Raw genomic sequence first — 21854 nt, 5'->3', positions numbered from 1 at the left:
ATTTTTTTAAGTCACAGAATATTGATGTGGGAGGCTTGGTTACTAAAATTCAGATATTTGATTCCATGTAATTTTGCTGGTAAAAGTATCAAAAATCTAATTCAGCTCACCCGATGCTATTTTTTCCTGGTGAACATCTCTGGGGTAATAGAGACTATCACTTCTCTTCTTAGTGGGCAAAACCCATTTTTTAACTATCCTTTAGAAATGTTTATGGGCCAGAGAGCCTGGGTGGCTCAGTCAGTTAAGTGTCCAACTTTGGCTTAGGTCATGATCTCAAAGTTTGTGAGTTTGAGCTCTGCGATGGACTCTGTTGCTGACAGCTCAGAGCCTGGAGCCTGCTTCATATTCTGTGTCTCCCTCTCTCTCTTTGCCCCTTCTCCACTCACTCTCTATCTCTCTCTCTCAAAAATAAATAAACATTAAAAAAATTTTTACAGGCCAGCTCTTCTGCAACGATTAGATGATAGATGAGTAGTGATGAAGAAATATGAAAAACCAGGTAATAGAAGTTCCAACAGAAAGAAACCCAGGAGGAAAAACCCAGGAGGACATTTAATGTTTAATTTTTATAAAATAAAAAACAGAAAAGATGTTGAATGAGGGATGATAAATGTACAACTTATTAACTCATCATTCAGTAGGAATTGCAAAGTTATTTGAAAAGTCTAAGAAAATGTTAGTATTTTCTATGAGGACAGAGGCCATACTTTGTTCATTGTGCCCCTAATGCTTAGTATACTACATGGCATTTAATAGGATCTCCTTTAATGTTGTTGATGTAATAAATAAATACATTATCGGTAAAAATAATGAAGTATGAAAAAATCTGTTTTTCAGAATATCAGGAGTTGGATCTATCATTCCAAGTGGTCTGTACATTTTTCCACTTGAAACTTGGAAAAAAAAAAGATGGTTTATATATGTTATATACACTCTATGCACTTCAGATATTCTTAAAATCTAAATAAAAGCCTCTTTGTTATTGGCCCAAGTTCTTATGTCACTGTGTTGTTTGGGCAATTTCAAATTTACTGACCAAACACAATATAAACACAGATTTTCATTTTTACTAATTTGTTTTGACAGAATTGATCATTCACTTGCTGAAATACTACTTTTGACTTCTTGGATGCCACAATTTTTATTTTCCTCCTGTTGACTGGTTTATTCCTTCTCACACTTTGCCAGGGTTATCTTCTCTCATCATTCTTAATGCTGGATTGCTCCAGGGTTAGGCCTTAGTCATCTTCTCTATCTATTCACAACCCCTTGGTAACCTCATCAATCTCATGGCTTTCAATTTAAAATCTATCTATATGCGTATGGTTAGCAAGAGTATATAGCTCTAATCTGGCCCCTTCCTGAATTCGAGACTAGTATATCCCACTTGATGACTCCATTTGTATCATTTAAACTGTTCAAAAGTAACTTTCTGAAGTTCTGCCCCCAAATTTGATCCTCCCGTGGGTTTTCATCTCAGTTGATGGAAACTCCATTCTTCCTTGGGCCAAAAACTTGTAGTTGTCCTTGATTCTTCTCTTCCTCTCATGCTCTTCATCTAATCAGCCAGAAAATCTTCCTGTATCTATGCTCAGAATTCTCCAGAAAGTTGATTAGATTTTAATAATACAACTTTTCAAGTAGAAGAATTACTCATGGCACACATGGTAGAATGTGGTAAGAGGGTCAAAAAGAATATGCATGTTTAATGTGTCATCATTAAATTTAAGCACTCTTTCTATTTTTAGGAAAGGCCTATGCTCCAGAATTCTATTATGATACCTACAATCCTGTGTGGCAGAACAGACACCGTGTTTATTCTTACAGTCTACAGTGGACACAAATGAATCCTGATGCAGTAGATCGGATTGTTGCATACCGGTTGGGTATTAGGCAGGTGAGAAAGAAATTTATTCGGTGCCTTTTTTTCTCTCTCTTTGTGGTTCTCTGTGAAGACCTTGTTATTATGATTTATTGCTCTAAATTTTTAATCATTTTGCATAAATTCCAGAATATATTTTTCCATATGAAAGATAATTGTGCTTTACATAGAATTGTTTGGAATTTTTACGAATGTTTGGATTAACTTTTGCATTTTCTGCTGTGACAGCAGACATTCTAAAGTGATATCCTTTGAGTCTTCTGAAATCCTTCATCACTAGATATGCTATAGAAATTACACTGTATTACTGCTATGAAAGAAACTTATATAAGATGTGCTTACACTTACCTATAATGCATAATTCTTTGTCTTGTTTCCTAAGGAGTTAGAAGTCTTAGTTATTTTTACACTAAAGGTTTCAAAGTACATAGAGAGGATGTTTTAAGAGTGAATTTAATATATTGGAAGAATAGAAATATTTTAGTAAAATGAGAAAAAACAATCAAGTATGTTTTCCTAAAGTAGCTAAAGATTATGGGTTATGTGAAAATAAATATTTTCAAGTGAACCATCGTTAAACCAAATTATCCCTTGTTGGTGTAAATGACATTTTTGAAATTTAAATGTGGGTCTTTACATTGATTCCTGTTACATATTATATTATCTGGAGTGACTGTTTCAACATAACAAAACATTTTTGAAGAGTTATTTGATGACTATTTAATCTATTAGCTGTCCCTCACAACTTTATATTATCCCCAGACTTGTAAAGTGTTATTCCACTTCCTTGATGAAATAACAGGATAGCATTTTGAGTTTCCACAACAGAAAGGACAAAGTTTGCTTGGAGAAGATTGATCAACCATCATTAATCCCCTCAGTTGTATTATCATAAAACCAGTGTTTTTCTACCTTGTTCACAAAGTTATAATAAAAGACTATGTAAGATACATTATTCAAATTAAGATATATTGTGAGTTGAATATTCATGTATTTCCTGTCTAATCTAATCTAAATGAAAAAATAAAAGAATCTTTTTTCTAGTAAATACATCCTGGCATTTGAAAATTGCCACTTTCTTGTCTAAGTATTCATAGGTCGCTGATAGAGCAGACAGCAGGGTATCATTGAGAAAGTTTATTATTCCCCTTTTGCTTCAGTTCCTAAGGAAATCTGAGTAAATCCCAAACGTATATCGAAATTGTTTGTTCTACTCATTCTAATGTGATGACAATTTTCCCTAATAAAGAAAATATAAACAAGAAAGGTTAACAGTTCTTTTTCCTTCAGCTGGTGGACTTCTTTTTCTTTCTTTTTTTTTTTTTCTTAAGCTAACATTTTTAGATCTTTCATATTTACAGCATCTTAGGGCATTCTTGACTTTAGACATGTCAACTCATTTTCTGAGTCCTTACCACTTGATTTGGTCATTCACATTCATCTTTCATTATCTGTATTTTGATATATCTAAGAACCGAATACAAATTGTTATTTGTAAAATTGTTATTTTCCTTAGGTGTCTTTTCCTTTTTTTCTGGTTATAACTTTATTTGCAATGATAAAGTCAGAATTTCATCTTTAGTTTCTTACTTTCTTCTTCAGATGTATTTTCTTACAGTATCTGGGTAATGGCCCATTGCTCCTGTAAACTTAAGGGCTGCCTATTTTGTGTCTGCAGAATTTACCCAACTCTGCTCATCATTACCTTCCTTTACTCTCCTGTCTCTCAAAACCTCCATTCCCAATGTCTCCACTGTGTATGCAGCTACCTTCTCTCTAAGTCAGATTTAACAGAAAAGCAGTTACCATTAGAGCCGTTCCTCCCAAATTGATTTGAGCAGAATCAGATTTCCTTCTAAGAGGGATCCAACTAATTGAAGCCCTTCCTTCTGTCCACATCTTGTACTCATTATTAATAAACTACTTTCTGTATTATGTTTCACAATGATTGCTACCCTATTTTCCAATGGCAGTTTCTCTTCAGATTTTCCTCTCCTACATTAGCATCTCCTATAAATTCTTATTTTTACCTATCTGGATCATAGAACTAGTATATAACTCTCTGATGTGCACTGATACACATTTCCTAGTCACTGTGGTGTTCCTTGTGAACAAATTAGACAATTTCCCCCTACTCTGCTACTCTAGAATAAATTAAGAGTGTATATGTGTGTATAAATTTCCTCTATGTTTTTTTCAAATTATGCATTCCAGACATATCTGGCTTCCAATTCTAGCCAATCTAGCCTCATCATTTTTTAACTATATAACCTGGAGCAGATTTCTGAACATACCTATACCTAGATTCCTACCCTGTAAATTGAATATAATGATACCTTTCGGGCAATTGGATGTGGAGTGGAATGCATTCCACACTTGCCTCACAGGCCAGCTTCCCTTGTGTGGGGCATTCCTTACATAAACATCGGTTGGAGTTCTCACATTCAGTTACCAGAATTGTGTAAGGAGTTAAAAAAAAGGGGGGGCATTTTATGACCTTAACATGCCTACTATTTTTTAGTTGCATTCGGTATACTGTATATCCTAGGCCTAAGTATTATTCCAAACCATGATTTTCACGAATTAATTTCTAGACAATTTTGTCCCTTTGTCTTATTTTCATTTCAAACTTGTCTTCCATAATATCCATTTTACTGATTCACATTTTTCTCTTCCACCTTGAGTCTTAGTTTAAAGCCTTCTTGATCAGATCAGTAAGTCTGCTGCTAATACTATTCTTTCCAAGTTTGTGAGATTCATGCCATCCACTACAGGAAAATGTATTTCTGATGTTATGAGCCATAGTCTGGGAAAGGCATTCTAGATATAATGAAAGTGATAGAGTACTTTTAAAAATATCCCCTGCTTAATAAAAGGAAACAAAGATATTAATGTAAAATATAGTTATTTTTCTATATTGTCTTAGAAAATTTAGATTTCTTCTTTCATTGGCATGTACCTTTAGGTATTAACATTTTTAAAGACACAGATACCAGCATTTTTAACAGAAATCACTCTTGCATTCTGATCTGATGATCACTGTAATAAAGATTTTATATTACATACAAATGGCCTTTTTCATCCCCCAAGCTATCACAGAATCTTGAATCAAGAGCTTTTGAATATAATCAATATAACTTGCATGATTTTGAAATAAACACTGCTAGGAATGTAACCTCAACCAAATGGATTTTATAAATGGATTAAAATGGCTTAAAATGGTTTTTTTTCCCTAATAACTAACATTTATACCTTTGATTCTGAGACCAGTTTTTCCTCGAGGGATTATTAATAATTTATGTCACATATTTCCTGTTTTTTTAAGACTTATTTCTTTGGGGGCTCCTGGGTGACTCAGTCGGTTAAGCGTCCGACTTTGGCTCAGGTAATGATCTCACAGTCCCTGAGTTCGAGCCCTGTGTCAGGCTCTGTGCTGACAGCTCAGAGCCTGGAGCCTGCTTCGGATTCTGTGTCTCCCTCTCTCTTTGCCCCTCCCCTGCTCATGCTCTGTCTCTCTCTTTCTCAAAAATAAATTAAAAAATTAAAAAAAAAAGACTTATTTCTTTGGCCAGTATTTTTATTTTGAGCATATATATCTAAATAATTTCTTCTACCCACAAAATATGTAGGTTATCTAGTGCAGAGCACCTCCCCTTTTATATCAAACATATTATGTAATACATTTCTGTATTAGATGAAGTCTGTAAAACAAATCTGATTCTTAAAAAATAATGGCAAATTCAATTCTAGAGAGCCCTACTTTGTTTTTAAGCCAGAAACTGTTAGAAACCTTGTTACCTATTATTAAATTCAGGTGATAAAATCACTGCTGTGTTATTAAACCCACAACTCGATAGAGTTGGTGAGCTGAACCTGGCATTTCTGTAGCTTTCTGGTAAATGGATGATTACTTCAATTAAATTATTTAGTCTATATTTAAATATGATGAAAATTCCCTTCGAATTTGAGTATTGCTTATATACTTTTCTTAGAAGTTGCTGCAGTGTATTTGAGAAAAAAAGAACACTGGTGTTCTGGAATCACTGCTTTAAGAGACTTAAAAAGAGAACAGATACATCATATGAAGTTAAAAAATGTAATATGTGGGAAAAAATTTTCTCAAAACCTTAATATCTTTAATTTATACTTTTTAGGCTCAGCTAAGCAATTGTTTAATCTCCTTAGACAGCTACTAGCCCCACAATTATTTGCTTCATTTGTTGCTTAACAGGAAAGAGAAAAGGTTATTTGAATGTCTGCTTTCCTTGGTATCTAAGGAATTAAGGAACAAGCAAAACTGTTTCTAAGTTATCTGAAGGTACCATAAACATCGTTTGGCCGCATTTGAAACACACACAGCTATAGTTTTAATAATAAAGGATTATGAAGTTTTATGCAGTTTCTTTTTTATACTCTGTCATAGAGATGCACAAGAATGTGGCTTTTTGACTGTCATCCTTGGAAAGTAGGATGTTTTATTGAATAAAATGAAATGCCTCTGTTCTTTTTAAGTTATGATATATTAGGGGCACCTGGGTGGCTCAGTCGGTGGAGTTTCTGACTTTGGCTCAGGTCACGGTCTCACACTCTGTGAGTTCGAGCCCCACATTGGGCTCTGTGCTGACAGCTCAGAGCCGGTAGCCTGCTTCCAATTCTATGTCTCCCTCTCTCTCTGACCCTCCCCTGTTCATGCTCTGTCTCAAAAATAAACATTAAATTTTTTTAAGTTATGATATATTATAATGCTTAGAATTATCATCTTCATTTGACCACTCAGTCAATAAAACTTTAAGTAAGTTAACCCTATGGCGATTACCAGGAGTTCAAAAAAGAAGCATTGCTCTCAGTGTCTTGTTAAAGTGAGCTATAATAGGACTATGTACAAAATGCCATAGAAACAAGTATAAAAGCAATAAGTACTGCAAAGTAGTATGGGTAAGAGATGTGATCATCAAGTTAGAGACTTGTTTATTGGTTTTTATAGATTTATACTCAATTTTTTTCATAAATGGTAATCACTAACATAGACTAATCAAGAAATCACTAATTATGAATATACTTTTTGGTATAATTATTACATGAATTTATTATAAATTTAATTTTACTTTTTATACATGTGACCATAAAACTGAGCTATAGTTTATTTTTCCTTACATTTAAAACATTTTTGTTATTTTGTTAAATAATTTATTGCTTATTGTTGTTTACTTAAGTTTTAATATTATACTATATCATAGCAGTTAAAAATTTTTAATGTATGGGGGCACCTGGATGGCTCAGTTAGTTGGGGACCTGACTTCTCAGGCCATAATCTCATGGCTTGTGGGTTCAAGCCCCACATCAGGCTCTGTGCTGACAGCTCAAAGCCTGGAGCCTGCTTTGGATTCTCTGTCTCTCTCTCTCTTCCCCACTCCTCCACTCATGTTCTGTCTCTATCTCAAAAATAAATATTATTTTTTTTTAATTTATAAATGTATTATATACACAAATGACCATATGTATGACCATTGTGGTTATTAATATTGCTAAGTACCTCGTTTAATGTATTGATAGAAACAGAAAAATTTAAGGAGCATGGAGTATAATTGATCATGGGGAATGACTTTTTGTACTTTAGCAACTCGTGTAAAGAAGTACTGGCAGTCTACAGATGCTGAAGTAAAATGAATGATAGAATAAGACAGAATGAGATTAATGTGTATGATTGACTTAAGCCAATTGGACAGATTTCGTTGAGAGAGATGTTTGGAGGAACCATTTGACATAGGTTGACATTTCATACTGGCCCAGGGAAATCTGTGGAGAATTGATAGATAATGTGGATTCACTGTATAGTCTTAAGTCGTGAATAAAATGACATATTCTATAGATTAATCTGATCATATCATACATAGTATATTAAATTATATTATAATAGAGGCAGAGAAGAAAATTAGGAACGTTTGAAGTAAGGTTGAGTAAGATTTACATTAGAGTAGTGAAAGGGGAGAGAGAAAAATTGAATTAAGAAAATGTTGAAATGGGCAGAACTTGAATATTGATTTAATTTGTGAGAAACAGTTTTTAAAAGTACAATGACCTTTGTTTTCTGCCATTTACTTCAATCTCTTTAGTGAAGGTTCTGGAAATCATCAAGTATATAGATGAAGAAGAGAGCAGGCAATGGAGAGAAAGGTAGAGAAGCCATTTTGTTAATGGTCTCTTTGGCTCTGGAAAAGAAATAAGCCATATGCCAGTTCATAAAAAGTGGCTATCTCCATCTTCCAAATGAAAGACACCACACATATATTCTTCATTCATTCCATAAATACTCACTTCACAATTTATTTTTTAGGAGGAATAAATAGGATGCATTTGAAAGACCTGGACAAGCCAAGGGCCTTTTCTGTGAAAGCCTTTGCAAAATAAGGTTATGTTGTCTTGGAAAATTCCAACTATTTCCTGAAGAGTTTATCTGAGTCTGTGGCCCTTTGTACATATTTCATTTTGTGTAGTAATACTACTCAGAAAAATTAATGAAAAATTTCCTTTTACTTGACCCTGAGTGAGATAGAAAATGAGCAACCTCGAAGAGACTTTTGGAGTGAAAGATTGTTAAATTATTGATAAAAATAAGATATTGAATCAAAGTTTGCAAGAATGCTCAGATTTTTAAGTTGAACTTGTTAAATTTGAGTGATAGTAAACATAAAACAAAAAAAGGTAGCCTGGGCAGGAATGTGCTACTAAATTTGAGTGAACAATTCTCCTTGAAAATATAAATTTATAGACCAGAAGCATTAGACCTGAGAACTGAAGATAGCAAAAATGTAGAGACATAAATTTACTGCATTAAGACAGTGAGGATAGAAGTTCCAGTGAAAAAAGAAATAACTAAGAGGTAGAAAAATCTACTATATCATGGAAACTAAGGGAAAGGTATGTGAATACATGCCTGAAAGCAGGGGGGGGGGTTGTATTCATACATTTAAATAAATTTTAAAAGTTTAAAAAGGCCTGAAGTTTAAAAATACCAGATACTGACAAACCAGTGTTGCTTTTTTATTTAAGGTGAACAATTAAGAGGGGAATGGAAAAAAAAAATGTAGGTAGGTTTAATATTATTTCAAGGTCAAGTGTTAAAAAATCTAATTGAGCTGAACCTATCTTGGCTGTCCATTTGAATCAGTATTTTGTTAAGAGGAAAACAGAAGACTCATATATTTCTTTGGATAAGAGAACACTTCTTACATGTCTAAGTTGTATCTTTTGTAGTCTTTAAATAAGTGGTTTATGGGTTCCAAGAATTTGCTCCCAAACAAACTGTCCAAAAGACCTATATATGTTATATTCTGTGCTTTTATATATTGTAACATTATATAATATATAATATACTATATATTCATGGTCTTAAATGACTAGGACTGTAGAGTTCATCAGAAAACAGTCATTCATTCAACTACTTTTAAGTGAAAAAAATATCAAAACTTAAAATAGAGAATGAAGTTTGGATTAAGAATCCTTTTTAAATTAAGCTTTTTATTTTAATTACAGTATAGTCAATATACAGTATTAGTTTAGTTTTAGGTGTATAATGTAGTGATTCAACATTTCTGTGCATTACTTAATGCTCTACCCTTAATCCCATCACATATTTCACCCATTCCCCACCAACCTCCCCTCTGATAACCATCAGTTTCATGAGCTTGTTCTCTATAGTTAAGAATTTGTTTCTTGGTTTATCTCTCTCTTTTTTTTTTTTTGTTCATTTGTTTTTTTCCCTTAAATTTCACAAATGAGTGAAATCATACAGTATTTGTCTTTCTCTGACTGACTTATTTTGCTTAGCATTATGCTCTCTAGCTCCATCCATGTTGTTGCAAATGGCAAGATTTCATTCTTTTTTATGGCCAAGTAATATTCTATTGCACATACATCCACTTCTTTTTTATCCACTCATCTATTGGTAGACACTGGCTTCATTTTCCTTTTTTCAGGCTTCAACACTATGCAAATTGTTTCAATTTAGATTTACTTATTGATGTATAGTTTATATTTGTACTCTATGTACTATGTCTATTAATAAACTGAACACACTGGTTTCTTTGTGTTATAGCAGTTGCTCTCAAATTTGAGTGTATATCAGAATCACCTATAGCGCTTCATAAAACAGTTGCTGCACCCTACTTAGACAGGTTCTGGTTTAGTGAGTCTGGGGTATGGCCCAAGTATTTGTATTTTTAGCAACTTCCTGTGTGAACTTGATAAAGCTATATCAGGGCCATACTTTGGAACCATTCTGTATTGAAGGGACTAAGATCAGATTCCATTTTCATCTTTTGACATTTTCTCATAATAGCATTGCTATATGATCTTAGTATTTTAAAAGTGTGTAAATGCTGTTTAAGCACAGTGCTTGGCATATGCTGCTCAACACCATTTTTGGAATTAATGATTTTGAAATTTACATGTTATAATGAGTAAATTATAAGGGGTACAATGAGTTCCAACCAGAGAGGTATCCTTTTGTTATGCCTGAATTGATGCATTTCCAAGACTAGTGATTATTAACATATTCTCAGTCTACCATTAATCTTCAAGATGTATCTGGTATACTGAGAACTTAAATGCAAATATTTTCCTTAGTTCTTCTGGGCAAGATATGCACAGTTCCTTAGGCTTATTTTGTATATATTTTTAAAGATTTTTTACAAGAAACCTATAAATGGAGTGTTAAAAGTTAACTTACTTATGGTATGTGTAAAATAAAATTTGCATTTGATAGTTTTCTAATGACTGACTCGGTGCCTCATCAAGGAATGTTACTACTTCAAAACACTATTATAACTTCTAAGTGATCATTTCCTCAAGTTTCAAGAATGAATGATTGTCAGAGTGCTCTTCAATTGACAACCGCTTTCTATTGCTTCTTTTCATTTTTAATTATAAATTACCATCAATTTATCTTTATCATTTTCAGTTTAATTCTTCACATTTCTTAAGTTGTCTGAAAATGTGGATCGTATATATTTTTACACTTACTTTCATGACATAAAACTTAACTAAAGTAGCTGGAAGAATATTTACCTTTGAGTGATGAATGCTGACCATGAAAGATTTCAAAAAAATTACATTAACTACAGTCGTACAGTTGCTTGATACTGGATTGTCAGATACTCCAAGTTTCTGTTCTCTGTTTTAAAAAGTTCAAACAAGAAATGAAAACAATCATAACGTGTTTAGTGGACTCCAAGTTCTGAAAACCATTTATGAAAAGATAGAGCAAGAAGTTGAGAAAAATTTGAAGGCAATAGTTTGAATAGAACAGGAATGACTTATTCTTAACAGTTGTTTTTTTTTTTTCAATTTTTTAAAATTTACATCCAAATGAGTTAGCATATAGTGCAATAATGATTTCAGGAGTAGATTCCTTAGTGCCCTTTACCCATTTAACCCATCGCCCCTCCCACAGCCCCTCCAGTAACCCTCTGTTTGTTCTCTATATTTAAGAGTCTATTCTGTTTTGTCCCTCTCCGTTTTATATTATTTTTGTTTCCCTTCCGTTATCCTCATCTGTTTTGTCTCTTAAAGTCCTCATATGAGTGAAGTCATATTATTTTTGCCTTTCTCTGACTGACTAACTTCACTTAGCATAATACCCTCCAGTTCCATCCAGGTAGTCGCAAATGGCAAGATTTCATTCTTTTTGATTGTCGAGTAATACTCCATTGTATGGGTGTGTGTGTATATACATATATATCACTTCTTCTTTATCCATTCATCCATCAATGGATATTTGGACTCTCCATACTTTGGCTAGTGTTGATAGTGCTGCTATAAACATGGGGGTGCATGTGTCCCTTCAAAACAGGACACCTGTATCCCTTGGATAAATGCCTAGTAGTGCAATTGTTGGGGCGTAGGGTAGTTCTATTTTGAGGGGTTCTTTTTGAGGAAGCTCCATACTGTGTTCCAGAGTGGCTGCACCAGCTTGCATTCCCACCAACAATGCAAAAGAGATCCTCTTTCTCCATATCCTCGCCAACATCTGTTGTTGCCTGAGTTGTTAATGTTAGCTATTTTGACAGGAGTAAGGTGGTATCTCATTGTGGTTTTGATTTCTATTTCCCTGATGATGAATGATGTTGAGCATTTTTTCATGTGTCGGTTGGCCATCTGGATGTCTTCTTTGGAGAAGTGTCTATTCGTGTCTTTTGCCCATTTCTTCACTGGATTATTTGTTTTTGGGGTGTTGAGTTTGATAAGTTCTTTATGGATTTTGGATACTAACCCTTTATCTGATATGTTGTTTACAAATATCTTCTCCCATTCTGTCAGTTGCCTTTTAGTTTTGCTGATTGTTTCCTTTGCTGTGCATGAGCTTTTTATTTTGATGAGGTCCCAATAGTTAATTTTTCGCTTTTGTTTCCCTTGCCTCTGGAGGTGTTGAGTAAGAAGTTGCTGCAGCCAATATCAAAGAGGTTTTTGCCTACCTTCTCCTCAAGGATTTTGATGGCTTCCTGTCTTACACTGAGGTCTTTCATCCATGTTGAGTTTATTTTTGTATATGGTGTAAGAAAGTGGTCCAGGTTCATTCTTCTGCATGTCACTGTCCAGTTTTCCCAGCACCACTTGCTGAAGAGACTGTCTTTGTTGTATTGGATATTCTTTCCTGCTTTGTCAAAGATTAGTTGGCCATACGTTCGTGGGTCCATTTCTGGGTTCTCTATTCTGTTCCATTGATCTGAGTGTCTGTTTTTGTGCCAGTAACATACTTTTTTTTTCATACTGTCTTGATGATTACACCTTTGTAGTATAGCTTGAAGTCTAGGATTGTGATACCTCCTGCATTAGTTTTCTTTTTCAAGAATGCTTTGGCTATTCAGGGTCTTTTCTGGTTCCATAAAAATTTTAGGATTATTTGTTCTAGTTCTGTGAAGAATGCTGGTGTTATTTTGGTAGGGATAGCATTGAATATGTAGATTGTTTTGGGTAGTATTGACATTTTAACAATATTTGTTCTTCCTATCCAGGAGCATGGAATCTTTTTTCCTTAGTGTGTGTGTGTGTGTGTGTGTGTGTGTGTGTGTGTCTTCTTCAATTTCTTTCATAAGCTTTCTATAATTTTCAGTGTATGGATTTTTCACCTCTTTGTTTAGATTTATTCCTAGGTATTTTATGGGTTTTGTTGCAACTGTAAATGGGATCGATTCCTTGATTTTCTTTCTGTCACTACATTGTTGGTGAATAGGAATGCAGCCGAATGCTGTGTGTTGATTCTATATCTTGCAACTTTGATGAATTCATGAATTAGTTCTAGAAGTATTTTGGTGGAATCTTTTGGGTTTTTCATATACAGTATCATGTCATCTGCAAAGAGTGAAAGTTTGACCTCCTCCTGGCCGATTTGGATGACTTTATTTCTTTGTGTTGCTGACTGCAGAGGTTAAGACTTCCAATACTGTGTTGAATAACAGTGGTGAGAGTGGATATCCCTGTCTTGTTTCTGACTTTAGGGGGAAAGTTCTCAGTTTTTTCCCATTGAGGATGATATTAACGTTGGGTCATTCATATATGGCTTTTATGATCTCGAGTTATGCTCCTTCATTCCCTACCTTCTTGAGGGTTTTTATCAAGAAAGGATGTTGTATTTTGTCAAATGCTTTGTCTGCATCTTTTGAGAGGATCCTATGGTTCTTGTCTGTTCTTTTATTGATGTGATGAATCACATTAATTGTTTTGCAGATATTGAACCAGCCCTGCATCCCAGGTATAAATCCCACTTGGTCGTGGTGAATAATTTTGTTAATGTATTGTTGGATCCAGTTGGCTGGTATCTTGTTGAGGATTTTTGCATCCATGTTCATCAGGGAAATTGGTCTATAGTTCTCCTATATACTGGGGTCTCTGTCTGGTTTTGGAATCAAAGTAGTGCTGGCTTCCTAGAAAGAGTTTGGAAGTTTTCTTTCCATTTCTATTTTTTGGAACACCTTCAAGAGAATAGGTGTTAACTCTTCCATAAACGTTTGGTAGAATTCCCCTGGAAAGCTATCTGTCCCTGGACTCTTGTTTTTTGGCAGGTTTTTGATTACTAGGTCAATTTCCTTCCTGGTTATGGGTCTGTACAAATTTTCTATTTCTTCCTGTTTCAGTTTTGGTAGTGTGTATGTTTCTAGGAATTTGTCCGTTTCTTCCAGATTGCCCATTTTATTGGCATATAATTTCCCATAATATTCTCTTTTTATCGTTTTTATTTTTGCTGTGTTGGTTGTGATCTCTCCTCTTTCATTCTTGATTTTATTTATTTGGGCCCTTTCCTTTTTCTTTTGATCAAACTGGCTAGTGGTTTATCAATTTTGTTAATTCTTCCAAAGAACTGGCTTCTGGTTTCATTGATCTGTTCTACTGGTTTTTTGGTTTTGATAACATTAATTTTGGCTCTAGTCTTTGTTATTTCCTGTCTTCTGCTGGCTTTGGGTTTTATTTGCTGTTCTTTTTCTACCTCCTTGAGGCATAAGGTTAGGTTGTGTATCTGAGATCTTTCTTCCTTCTTCAGGAAGGCCTGGATTGCTATATACTTTCCTTTTATGACCATTTCGCTGCCTTCCAGTGGTTTTGGGTTGTGGTGTTATCAATTTCATTGACTTCCATATACTTTTTAATTTCCTCTTTAGCTTCTTGGTTAGTCCAATCATTCTTTAGTAGGATGTTCTTCAGTCTCCAAGTATTTGTTACCTTTCCAAATTCTTTCTTGTGGTTGATTTCGAGTTTCATAACATTGTGGTCTGAAAATGTGCATGGTATGATCTCGATCTTTTTGTACTTACTTAGGGCTGATTTGTGTCCCAGTATATGGTCTATTCTGGAGAATGTTCCATGTGCACTGGAGAAGAATGTATATCCTGCTTTAGGATGAAATGTTCTGAATATATCTGTTAAGTCCATCTGGTCCAGTTTGTCATTCAAAGCCATTGTCTTCCTGTTGATTTTGTAATTAGATGATCTGTCCATTGTTGTGAGTGGGGTGTTGAAATCTCCTACTATTATATGTTACTATCGATGAGTTTATTTATGTTTGTGATTAATTGATTTATATATTTGGGTTCTTCCACATTTGGGTCATAAAAGTTTACAATTGTTAGGTCTTCTTGGTGAATATACCCCTTGATTAGGATATAATGCCCTTCTGCATCTCTTGATACAGTCTTTATTTAAAATTTTTTTAGTATATATTTATCTTTGAGACACAGACAGCGCATGAGCAGAGGAGGAGAGAGAGAGAGAGACAGACAGACAGACAGACAGAGACAGAAGCTGAAGCAGGCTTCAGGCTCTGAACTTTGTGCACAGAGCCTGACACGAGGCTCAAACTCATGAGCTGTGAGATCATGACCTGAGCTGAAGTTGGACACTGAAACGACTGAGCCACCCAGGTACCCCTGATACAGTCTTTATTTTAAAGTCTAGATTTTCTGATGTAAGTGTGGCTACTCTGGCTTTCTTTTGTCAACCATTAGCATGATAGATGGTTCTCCATCACCTTATTTTCAATATGAAGGTGTCTTTAGTTCTAAAGTGGGTCTCTTGTAATCAGCATATAGATGGATCTTGTTTTCCTATGTTACCCTTTGTCTTTTGATCGGAGCATTGAGTCCATTGACATGTAGAGTGAGTACTGAAAGATATGAATTTATTGCCATTATGATGCTTGTAGAGTTGGAGTTTCTCAGGTCTTTTCTAATCTTTGTTGGTTTTGGTATTTATTCATTCATTCATTCATTCATTCATTCATTCATTATTTTCTCCCCTCAGAGAGTCCCCTTGAAAATTTATTGCAGGGCTCATTTAGTGGTCACAAATTGCTTTTTTTTTTTTTTTTTTTTTTTGTCTAGGACTCTTTTTATCTCTCCTTCTATTTTGAATGACAACTTTGCTGGATAAAGAATTCTTGGCTGCATATTTTTCTGATTCAGCACATTGAATCTACCCTGCCACTCCTTTCTGCCCTGCCAAGTTTCTGTGGATAGGTCTGCTGCAAACCTGATCTGTCTTCCCTTGTAGGTTAGGGACTTTTTTTTCCCTTGCTGCTTTCATGATTCTCTCCTTGCCTGAGAATTTTGTGAATTTACTGTGATATGCCTTGTTGACGGTCGGTTTTTATTGACCCTAATGGGGGTCCTTTGTGCTTCCTGGATTTTGATGTCTGTGTCTTTCCCCAGGTTAGGAAAGTTTTCCACTATGATTTGCTCACATAACCCTTCTACCCCTATCTCTCTGTCTTCCTCTTCTGGGACCCCTATGATTCTGATGTTCCTTTCTAATGAGTTACTAATTTCTCTAATTCTTAAATCATGCTCTTTTGCCTTAATCTCCCTCTTTTTTTCTGCTTCATTATTCTCTATAAGTTTGTCCTCTATATTGGTGATTCTCTGTTCTGCCTCATCCATCCTTGCTGCGTGGCATCCATCCGTGATTGCAGCTCAGTTATAGCATTTTTAACTTCTTTCTGTCTATTTTTTACTTCTTTTATCTCTGCAGAAAGGGATTCTAATCTATTTTCGACTCCAGCTAGTATTCTTATTATTATCGTGATTCTAAATTCTGGTTCAGACATCTTGCTTATATCTGTGTTGGTTAAATCACTGGCTGTTGTTTCTTCGTGCTCTTTCTTTTGGGGTGATTTCCTTCATTTTGTCATTTTGAAGGGAGAAAGGGAATTAATGATGTAGAAAAATTAAAAGTTAAAAAATTAAAATTAAAAGTATTAAAATTATTAATTAATAACACACACACACAAACACAAATCAAATAAATGATCCTAGATCCTGGGTGCATTTTGGTCTGGGTGCTGAAAGTGGTTTGACAGATTTGAAAAAAAAAAAAGGGGGGGGGGTGAAGGAATCGTTTCAGAATTTGAAGAAATGAATAAACTGAAGTAGACTAAAATGAGATGATGGGAGTAAAATACAATTTGAAAAAATATACACAAAAGTAAAGAATATAGTAGAAAAATATTAAAGAAATATTTTTAATAAAATTAATAAAGATGAATTTTTTTCTCTTTCTGTATTCAAGAAAAAGAAATGAAAAATAGAAAAAAGAGAAAGAAAAAAAGGAAATCATTTGAAATTTTGAAAAAGTGAACACACTGTAGTAGACTAAAATAAAATGAATGAATTAAAATAGAATTTGAAAAAATTTACATAAAATACAATAAAAAATTAAAGAACAAATTTTTAATAGAAATTGAAAGTTTAAAATGAAGTTTTTGTCTTTCTGCATTCAAGAAAAAGAAAGGAAACAGAAAAGAGGAAACAGAAAAACAAAAAAAAAGGAAATCATTTGAAAATTTGAAAAAGTGAATACACTGAAGTAGACTAAAATAAAATGATGGATGTAAAATATAATTTGAAAAAAAATACACAAAAGTAAAAAATATAGTAAAAAATTTAAAGAAAAATATTTTTAATAAAAATTGAAAATAAAAATGATTTTTTTTTCTTTCTGTATTCAAGAAAAAGAATTGAAAAAGGGGAAAAAAGAAGGAACATTGAATAGATGGAGCTGCTAACAGATTGAAATAGGACTGAAATTACTTCATTTCCCCTAGAAGTCAGACTATGAAGCACTGTGAAGTCCATCCATGTACTAAGTAGGTGGTGAGACTTGTGTTCTTGAAGAGCCAGGTTGGCCAGTTTGGGCGGGGCTCAGTGTAAGGGCTCCATTCTCCACTAGATGGTGCTGCTAGCCTACTGGGGTGGAGTGTTGTGGTGCTCGTAGGTGCATATGCGCAAGCACGGGAGCAGTGAAAATGGCGTCTCACAGCTACCCAGTCTCTAGTATCAGAACTCTGTTCTCCTGGATCTGCAATCGCCAACCCGTCCTCTGTCTTCAGCTTTTGTCCATTCCCTGCTTTTTCACTGTCTGTGTACAGGCCCCAGGCAGTACCTCTTTCCTGAGTTTTATCTCAGGTGCATCTGTTTTCCCCGGTTCCTTACTTCTGAAGGACTGCGGCTTTGACCCGTTCCGCCCCTCTGTGGGAGAGTATCACTGAGCAATGGCCGAATGAGCAATGGCCAAATGTCGCTGCACCCAGGAACACTTGCTGGACCCTGCTGCTTCCGGTACCCCAAGACTGCGGCAAGATGCCAACCCACCACAGAAAAAGTTCACAAGATAGTGTAGCAGCAGCTTTTCAGGGATTATGGAAAATCACAACACACATCTGGCACCAGGCTTCACCCTTAAAGACCTTGTTCTAGCTCCAGCAAATGTGCCCATTCTCTGGGGTCTGCTGGGACCAGATGGCTTCAACAGTCTCTACCAAATGTCTTCCAGCAGTGGAATTCCTTTTCCCCGTGTGACCTGAGAACCTCCCGGAACCCACTCTGCCCCTGGGGATTTGCCCTTCCCACCAGAGCACCTCCAGGTTCGAGCTGTGGAGTTGCAGACTTTGTGCTCCCCTTGTTTAGAGTCTTAATGGAATTTAAACCTTCTCCTTTCTCCTTTCTCCCTTTGTACTTTAGTCCCTATGGCTGTTTCCAGTTTTCCACTTTCTCTCCAGCTCCTTTTGGGGAGGAGTGCTTTTCCCGTATTCTCCCCCCAGCCCCCCCCCCAACCATCTCGGTCCTCTCTCCACCCGCCCTCCTTCCTTCATGGCTTCTCGCTCCCCAAGTTCACTTCTCCGTGCTGTGTACCTGCTTTATTCTTTGGTTCAGGTTGTGCAGATTGTTGTGTTAATCCTCCAATCAGTTTTCTAGGTGTGTAGGATGGTTTATTGTTGGTCTGGCTGTATTTTATGGATGTGAGACACACAAAAAACTTCCATGCTATTCTTGGCTACTCCTCAACTTAGGAGTTCTTATAGATTCCACCAGCTGCTCTTGAAGTATGCATGCTGCACAGTCTGGTACTTTGCTTTACATATACTACCATATTTTATTTTTTAATCAACACAGTGAGTTAGATATTCCTGTTTTTCTGTGTTAATGACAATTAAGTCATGGGGTTAAGTAATACACCCAAGATCAAAGGTGAAACTGGGATTTGAACCCAAGACATGTGGGTTGGAGTCTGACAAGTGTAATTCAGCTGAATATCATTTGAGCTTTGTGTCTTTATCTTCTATCTCATCTTTCCTCTCCTTCCTCTTTCTTCTTCTTCATTTTTAAAATTTTTTTTAAATTCATTTATTTCAGGAGAGAGAGAGAGAGCAAGCAAGCATAAGCAGGGGAGGGATAGAGAGGAGAGAAAGAGTCCTAGGCAGGCTCTGTGCTGTCATAAGGGGCTCATGACCTGAGTTGAGACCAAGAGTTGGGCGCTTCACTGACTGAGCCTTCCAAGTGCCCCTCTTATTCTTCATTTTTTAATGGTAGATTTTCATCTTGTTTTCTAACTTCTCTTATACTGATTTCTTATTGACAATTTCTACCTCTTTTTGTATTAACTTTAGTTGCTATTCATATTTTAATTAGAATTATATATATCTATACCCACATAGTTGAACATTGTATTTTTCTTCTTTTAATTTCTTCTGTATTTGAGGATGCATCCACTTTTCTACTTACATTTTCTATATTTTATACAAACCTTTCTGATTTTGGAAATCTTTTCCTCAATTTGTTATTGTATAGTTTAGTTTACTTAATTATGGCATGATATGAATACCTGTTTTTGCTTTTTTATTGGTAAATGAGGAAAACAAAACACAACTGTTTGATTTCAGAATAAATAATAATATAAATTAGAAAAATATGCCAATATAATACTAAAAACCAAAAATTCCTGTGAAATTGGTATTATCAATCTTGTTTAGATGCAGAAATAATCTTCCGAAAGTTAAGCTTTGTAATCATGTTCTGCAGAGAGAGGGGTCCTTGGGGAACTATAATATTAACCTTGTTTGTCTAATTCTAAAAGCTCTTTTCTTCTATATTTCACTGCTGTGAAATTCTGTATGCTTCTCTGAATCATTAGAATGTAATATTTCATTGGAAAGGATATTGGATAGGCATCCCAGAGCTCTATCATGAAAAGGTATATATGTCTGCTCACCTCTTGCTGCTTCTACAGCCAAATACAAAAAGTTTATAAATCAAAATACCAATACAAGAATAGCATGTTTGCTGTGCCTTATAATTGAAGCTAGACAAAAGGGGGTTAGGGTCTATTGTAAATGAATGCTTAAATCTGCCTTCTATATTTCATGTCAAGTTATAAAGAGGTCAGTCATAAGAAAGAAGGATCCTTTCATGTAATCAGTGAAGTGTGTACTAAGCTCTGATTAAATATGAAGGACTCAAATGCCAAGCATTTGAGATGCCAAGGAGGTGGGAATGGGTGGTGGGAGAATAGTCTTATATCTTCATGGATGGATAACCAAGGAGGCAATTACAGTACAGTTTGATAGGTATGATAATAGGTGTGGATATAAGGTATTGTGGGAAAACATTGGAGGAGAACCTAAGATAACTTTGGGAGGTGAGGAATGCTGACACAGTAATAGCAAACTTACATGGGAAGAGTGAATAGAAGTTACCCCAGATCAGGGGACATGGAAGGAATTACCATGTACCTGATACAAAACCAGCATGGTAAGTTCAGAGACCTGAGAATAAAGCAGTGTATCTGACCATATACTGCATGAGGGGCAGGATCTAGCTGGACATATGATAGACCAAGGACACAAAGGGCCAAATGAAATATTCCAAACAAGTTAGACTTCACCTTGAGAGAAGTGGGAGACCCAGAAAAGGCCAAAACCGAGGAATCAAATGATTGCTATTGTGGCACAAAATTAAGAAGGGATGAGCATAGAGTGAAAGCTGTTTTTTTTTTTTATTTCAAATGAAATATAACAACAGGAATCAGTGCTGCTGCCTTGGTGATTGGAGAGAAATTGATTTGGCCACATGAGGATGATTTGACGATTAAATTTAGATTATGGGAAAGAAGAAAGCAAGAAGGCAGAGTTGAAAAAAAAAGTTCACTGCTTATGTGCTTGTTGTCAAAAATCTTATGTCAAAACATGAATATCTGTTACTCTTTTCGATAGGTTAAGAAAATATTTTTAAATATGATTTTTTATAGTTCTAGGAAAATAAATTGCTATTGAGATGAATGATAGACACATATTTAATGGAATGTTTTCAAGCAAATATACAATGGTAAAATTTAAAAACAAAATCTGAAGGAAGTTTCACGTGATAATATAAAAGAACCTTAATGTATCCCCGCAACTCTTTTTTTAGTGTTCTAAGATTTATTCTCAGAAACTCATGTCTTAACAAAATGACACAATAAAAAATTCATAGGAAGTTTTCTTATATTTAATAGGCATCTCCCTCAAAAATAGGAAGCTAATTTTGAACATATGTGTCTATGCTTATAGTACAAGGTGCTACAATGATAGGTCCTAAAATGAGAAAAAAATTTTGAAAGAATAGTTACTCTTAACACACACATGCGCATGTGCGCACACGCATGTGTGTGTGTGTGTGTGTGTGTGTGTGTGTATTTTATACTATATCCTCTATAATTTTGTATTATTCTTTCTTTAGAAAGTATCTTGGTGCCCCACAGTATTGGTATAGTAGGTTAAGTACTCCTGTATATTAATACAAAATTACTTTTGCAGCATTAATTATTTTTTGGAAAGAAAAATGTTAAGGCTTGTACCAGTTCTTAAATCTAACTCTTGGAAGGGACCCATATCACTTCCGTTCCTATTTCCTTGACCAAAGCAAGCCCAATGACTTTAAGTGAGATAAACAAGGCAAACAAGTGGTATCCTCATGTACCTGCAAATATAAAAGAAAATATTTATGAAGAGCATGAGTTACCACCCAGATTTGCCTTTCTAGTCAGCAGTGTTTGATTGAATATATTAATAATATCATTTGACTTTCTGATGAAACTGTAACCTCAGAAAGATCTGCTTCTTAAGTTTACTTCTAAAATATTAAAAGAATGAGTACAAATTTTATTTTGA

The 21854-nt window shown here is 34.9% G+C and overlaps 1 protein-coding gene across 2 annotated transcripts in view; it reads left to right on the top strand.

Annotated features, from left to right (window-relative positions):
* MDGA2 (MAM domain containing glycosylphosphatidylinositol anchor 2) overlaps positions 1–21854 on the top strand; it is an 852594-nt gene that overhangs the window by 756591 nt on the left and 74149 nt on the right. For both annotated transcript variants that reach the window (XM_023255671.2, XR_002743071.2), the window contains exon 10: positions 1752–1900. In XM_023255671.2, coding sequence (XP_023111439.1) covers positions 1752–1900 — 149 coding nt within the window. The remainder of the gene's footprint in view (positions 1–1751; positions 1901–21854) is intronic.

This window comes from Felis catus, chromosome B3 (assembly GCF_018350175.1).
Source record: "Felis catus isolate Fca126 chromosome B3, F.catus_Fca126_mat1.0, whole genome shotgun sequence".
NCBI lineage: Eukaryota > Metazoa > Chordata > Mammalia > Carnivora > Felidae > Felis > Felis catus.
The sequence above is the reverse complement of the archived record's forward strand: the minus strand, read 5'-3'. Positions and strand labels throughout refer to the sequence as shown.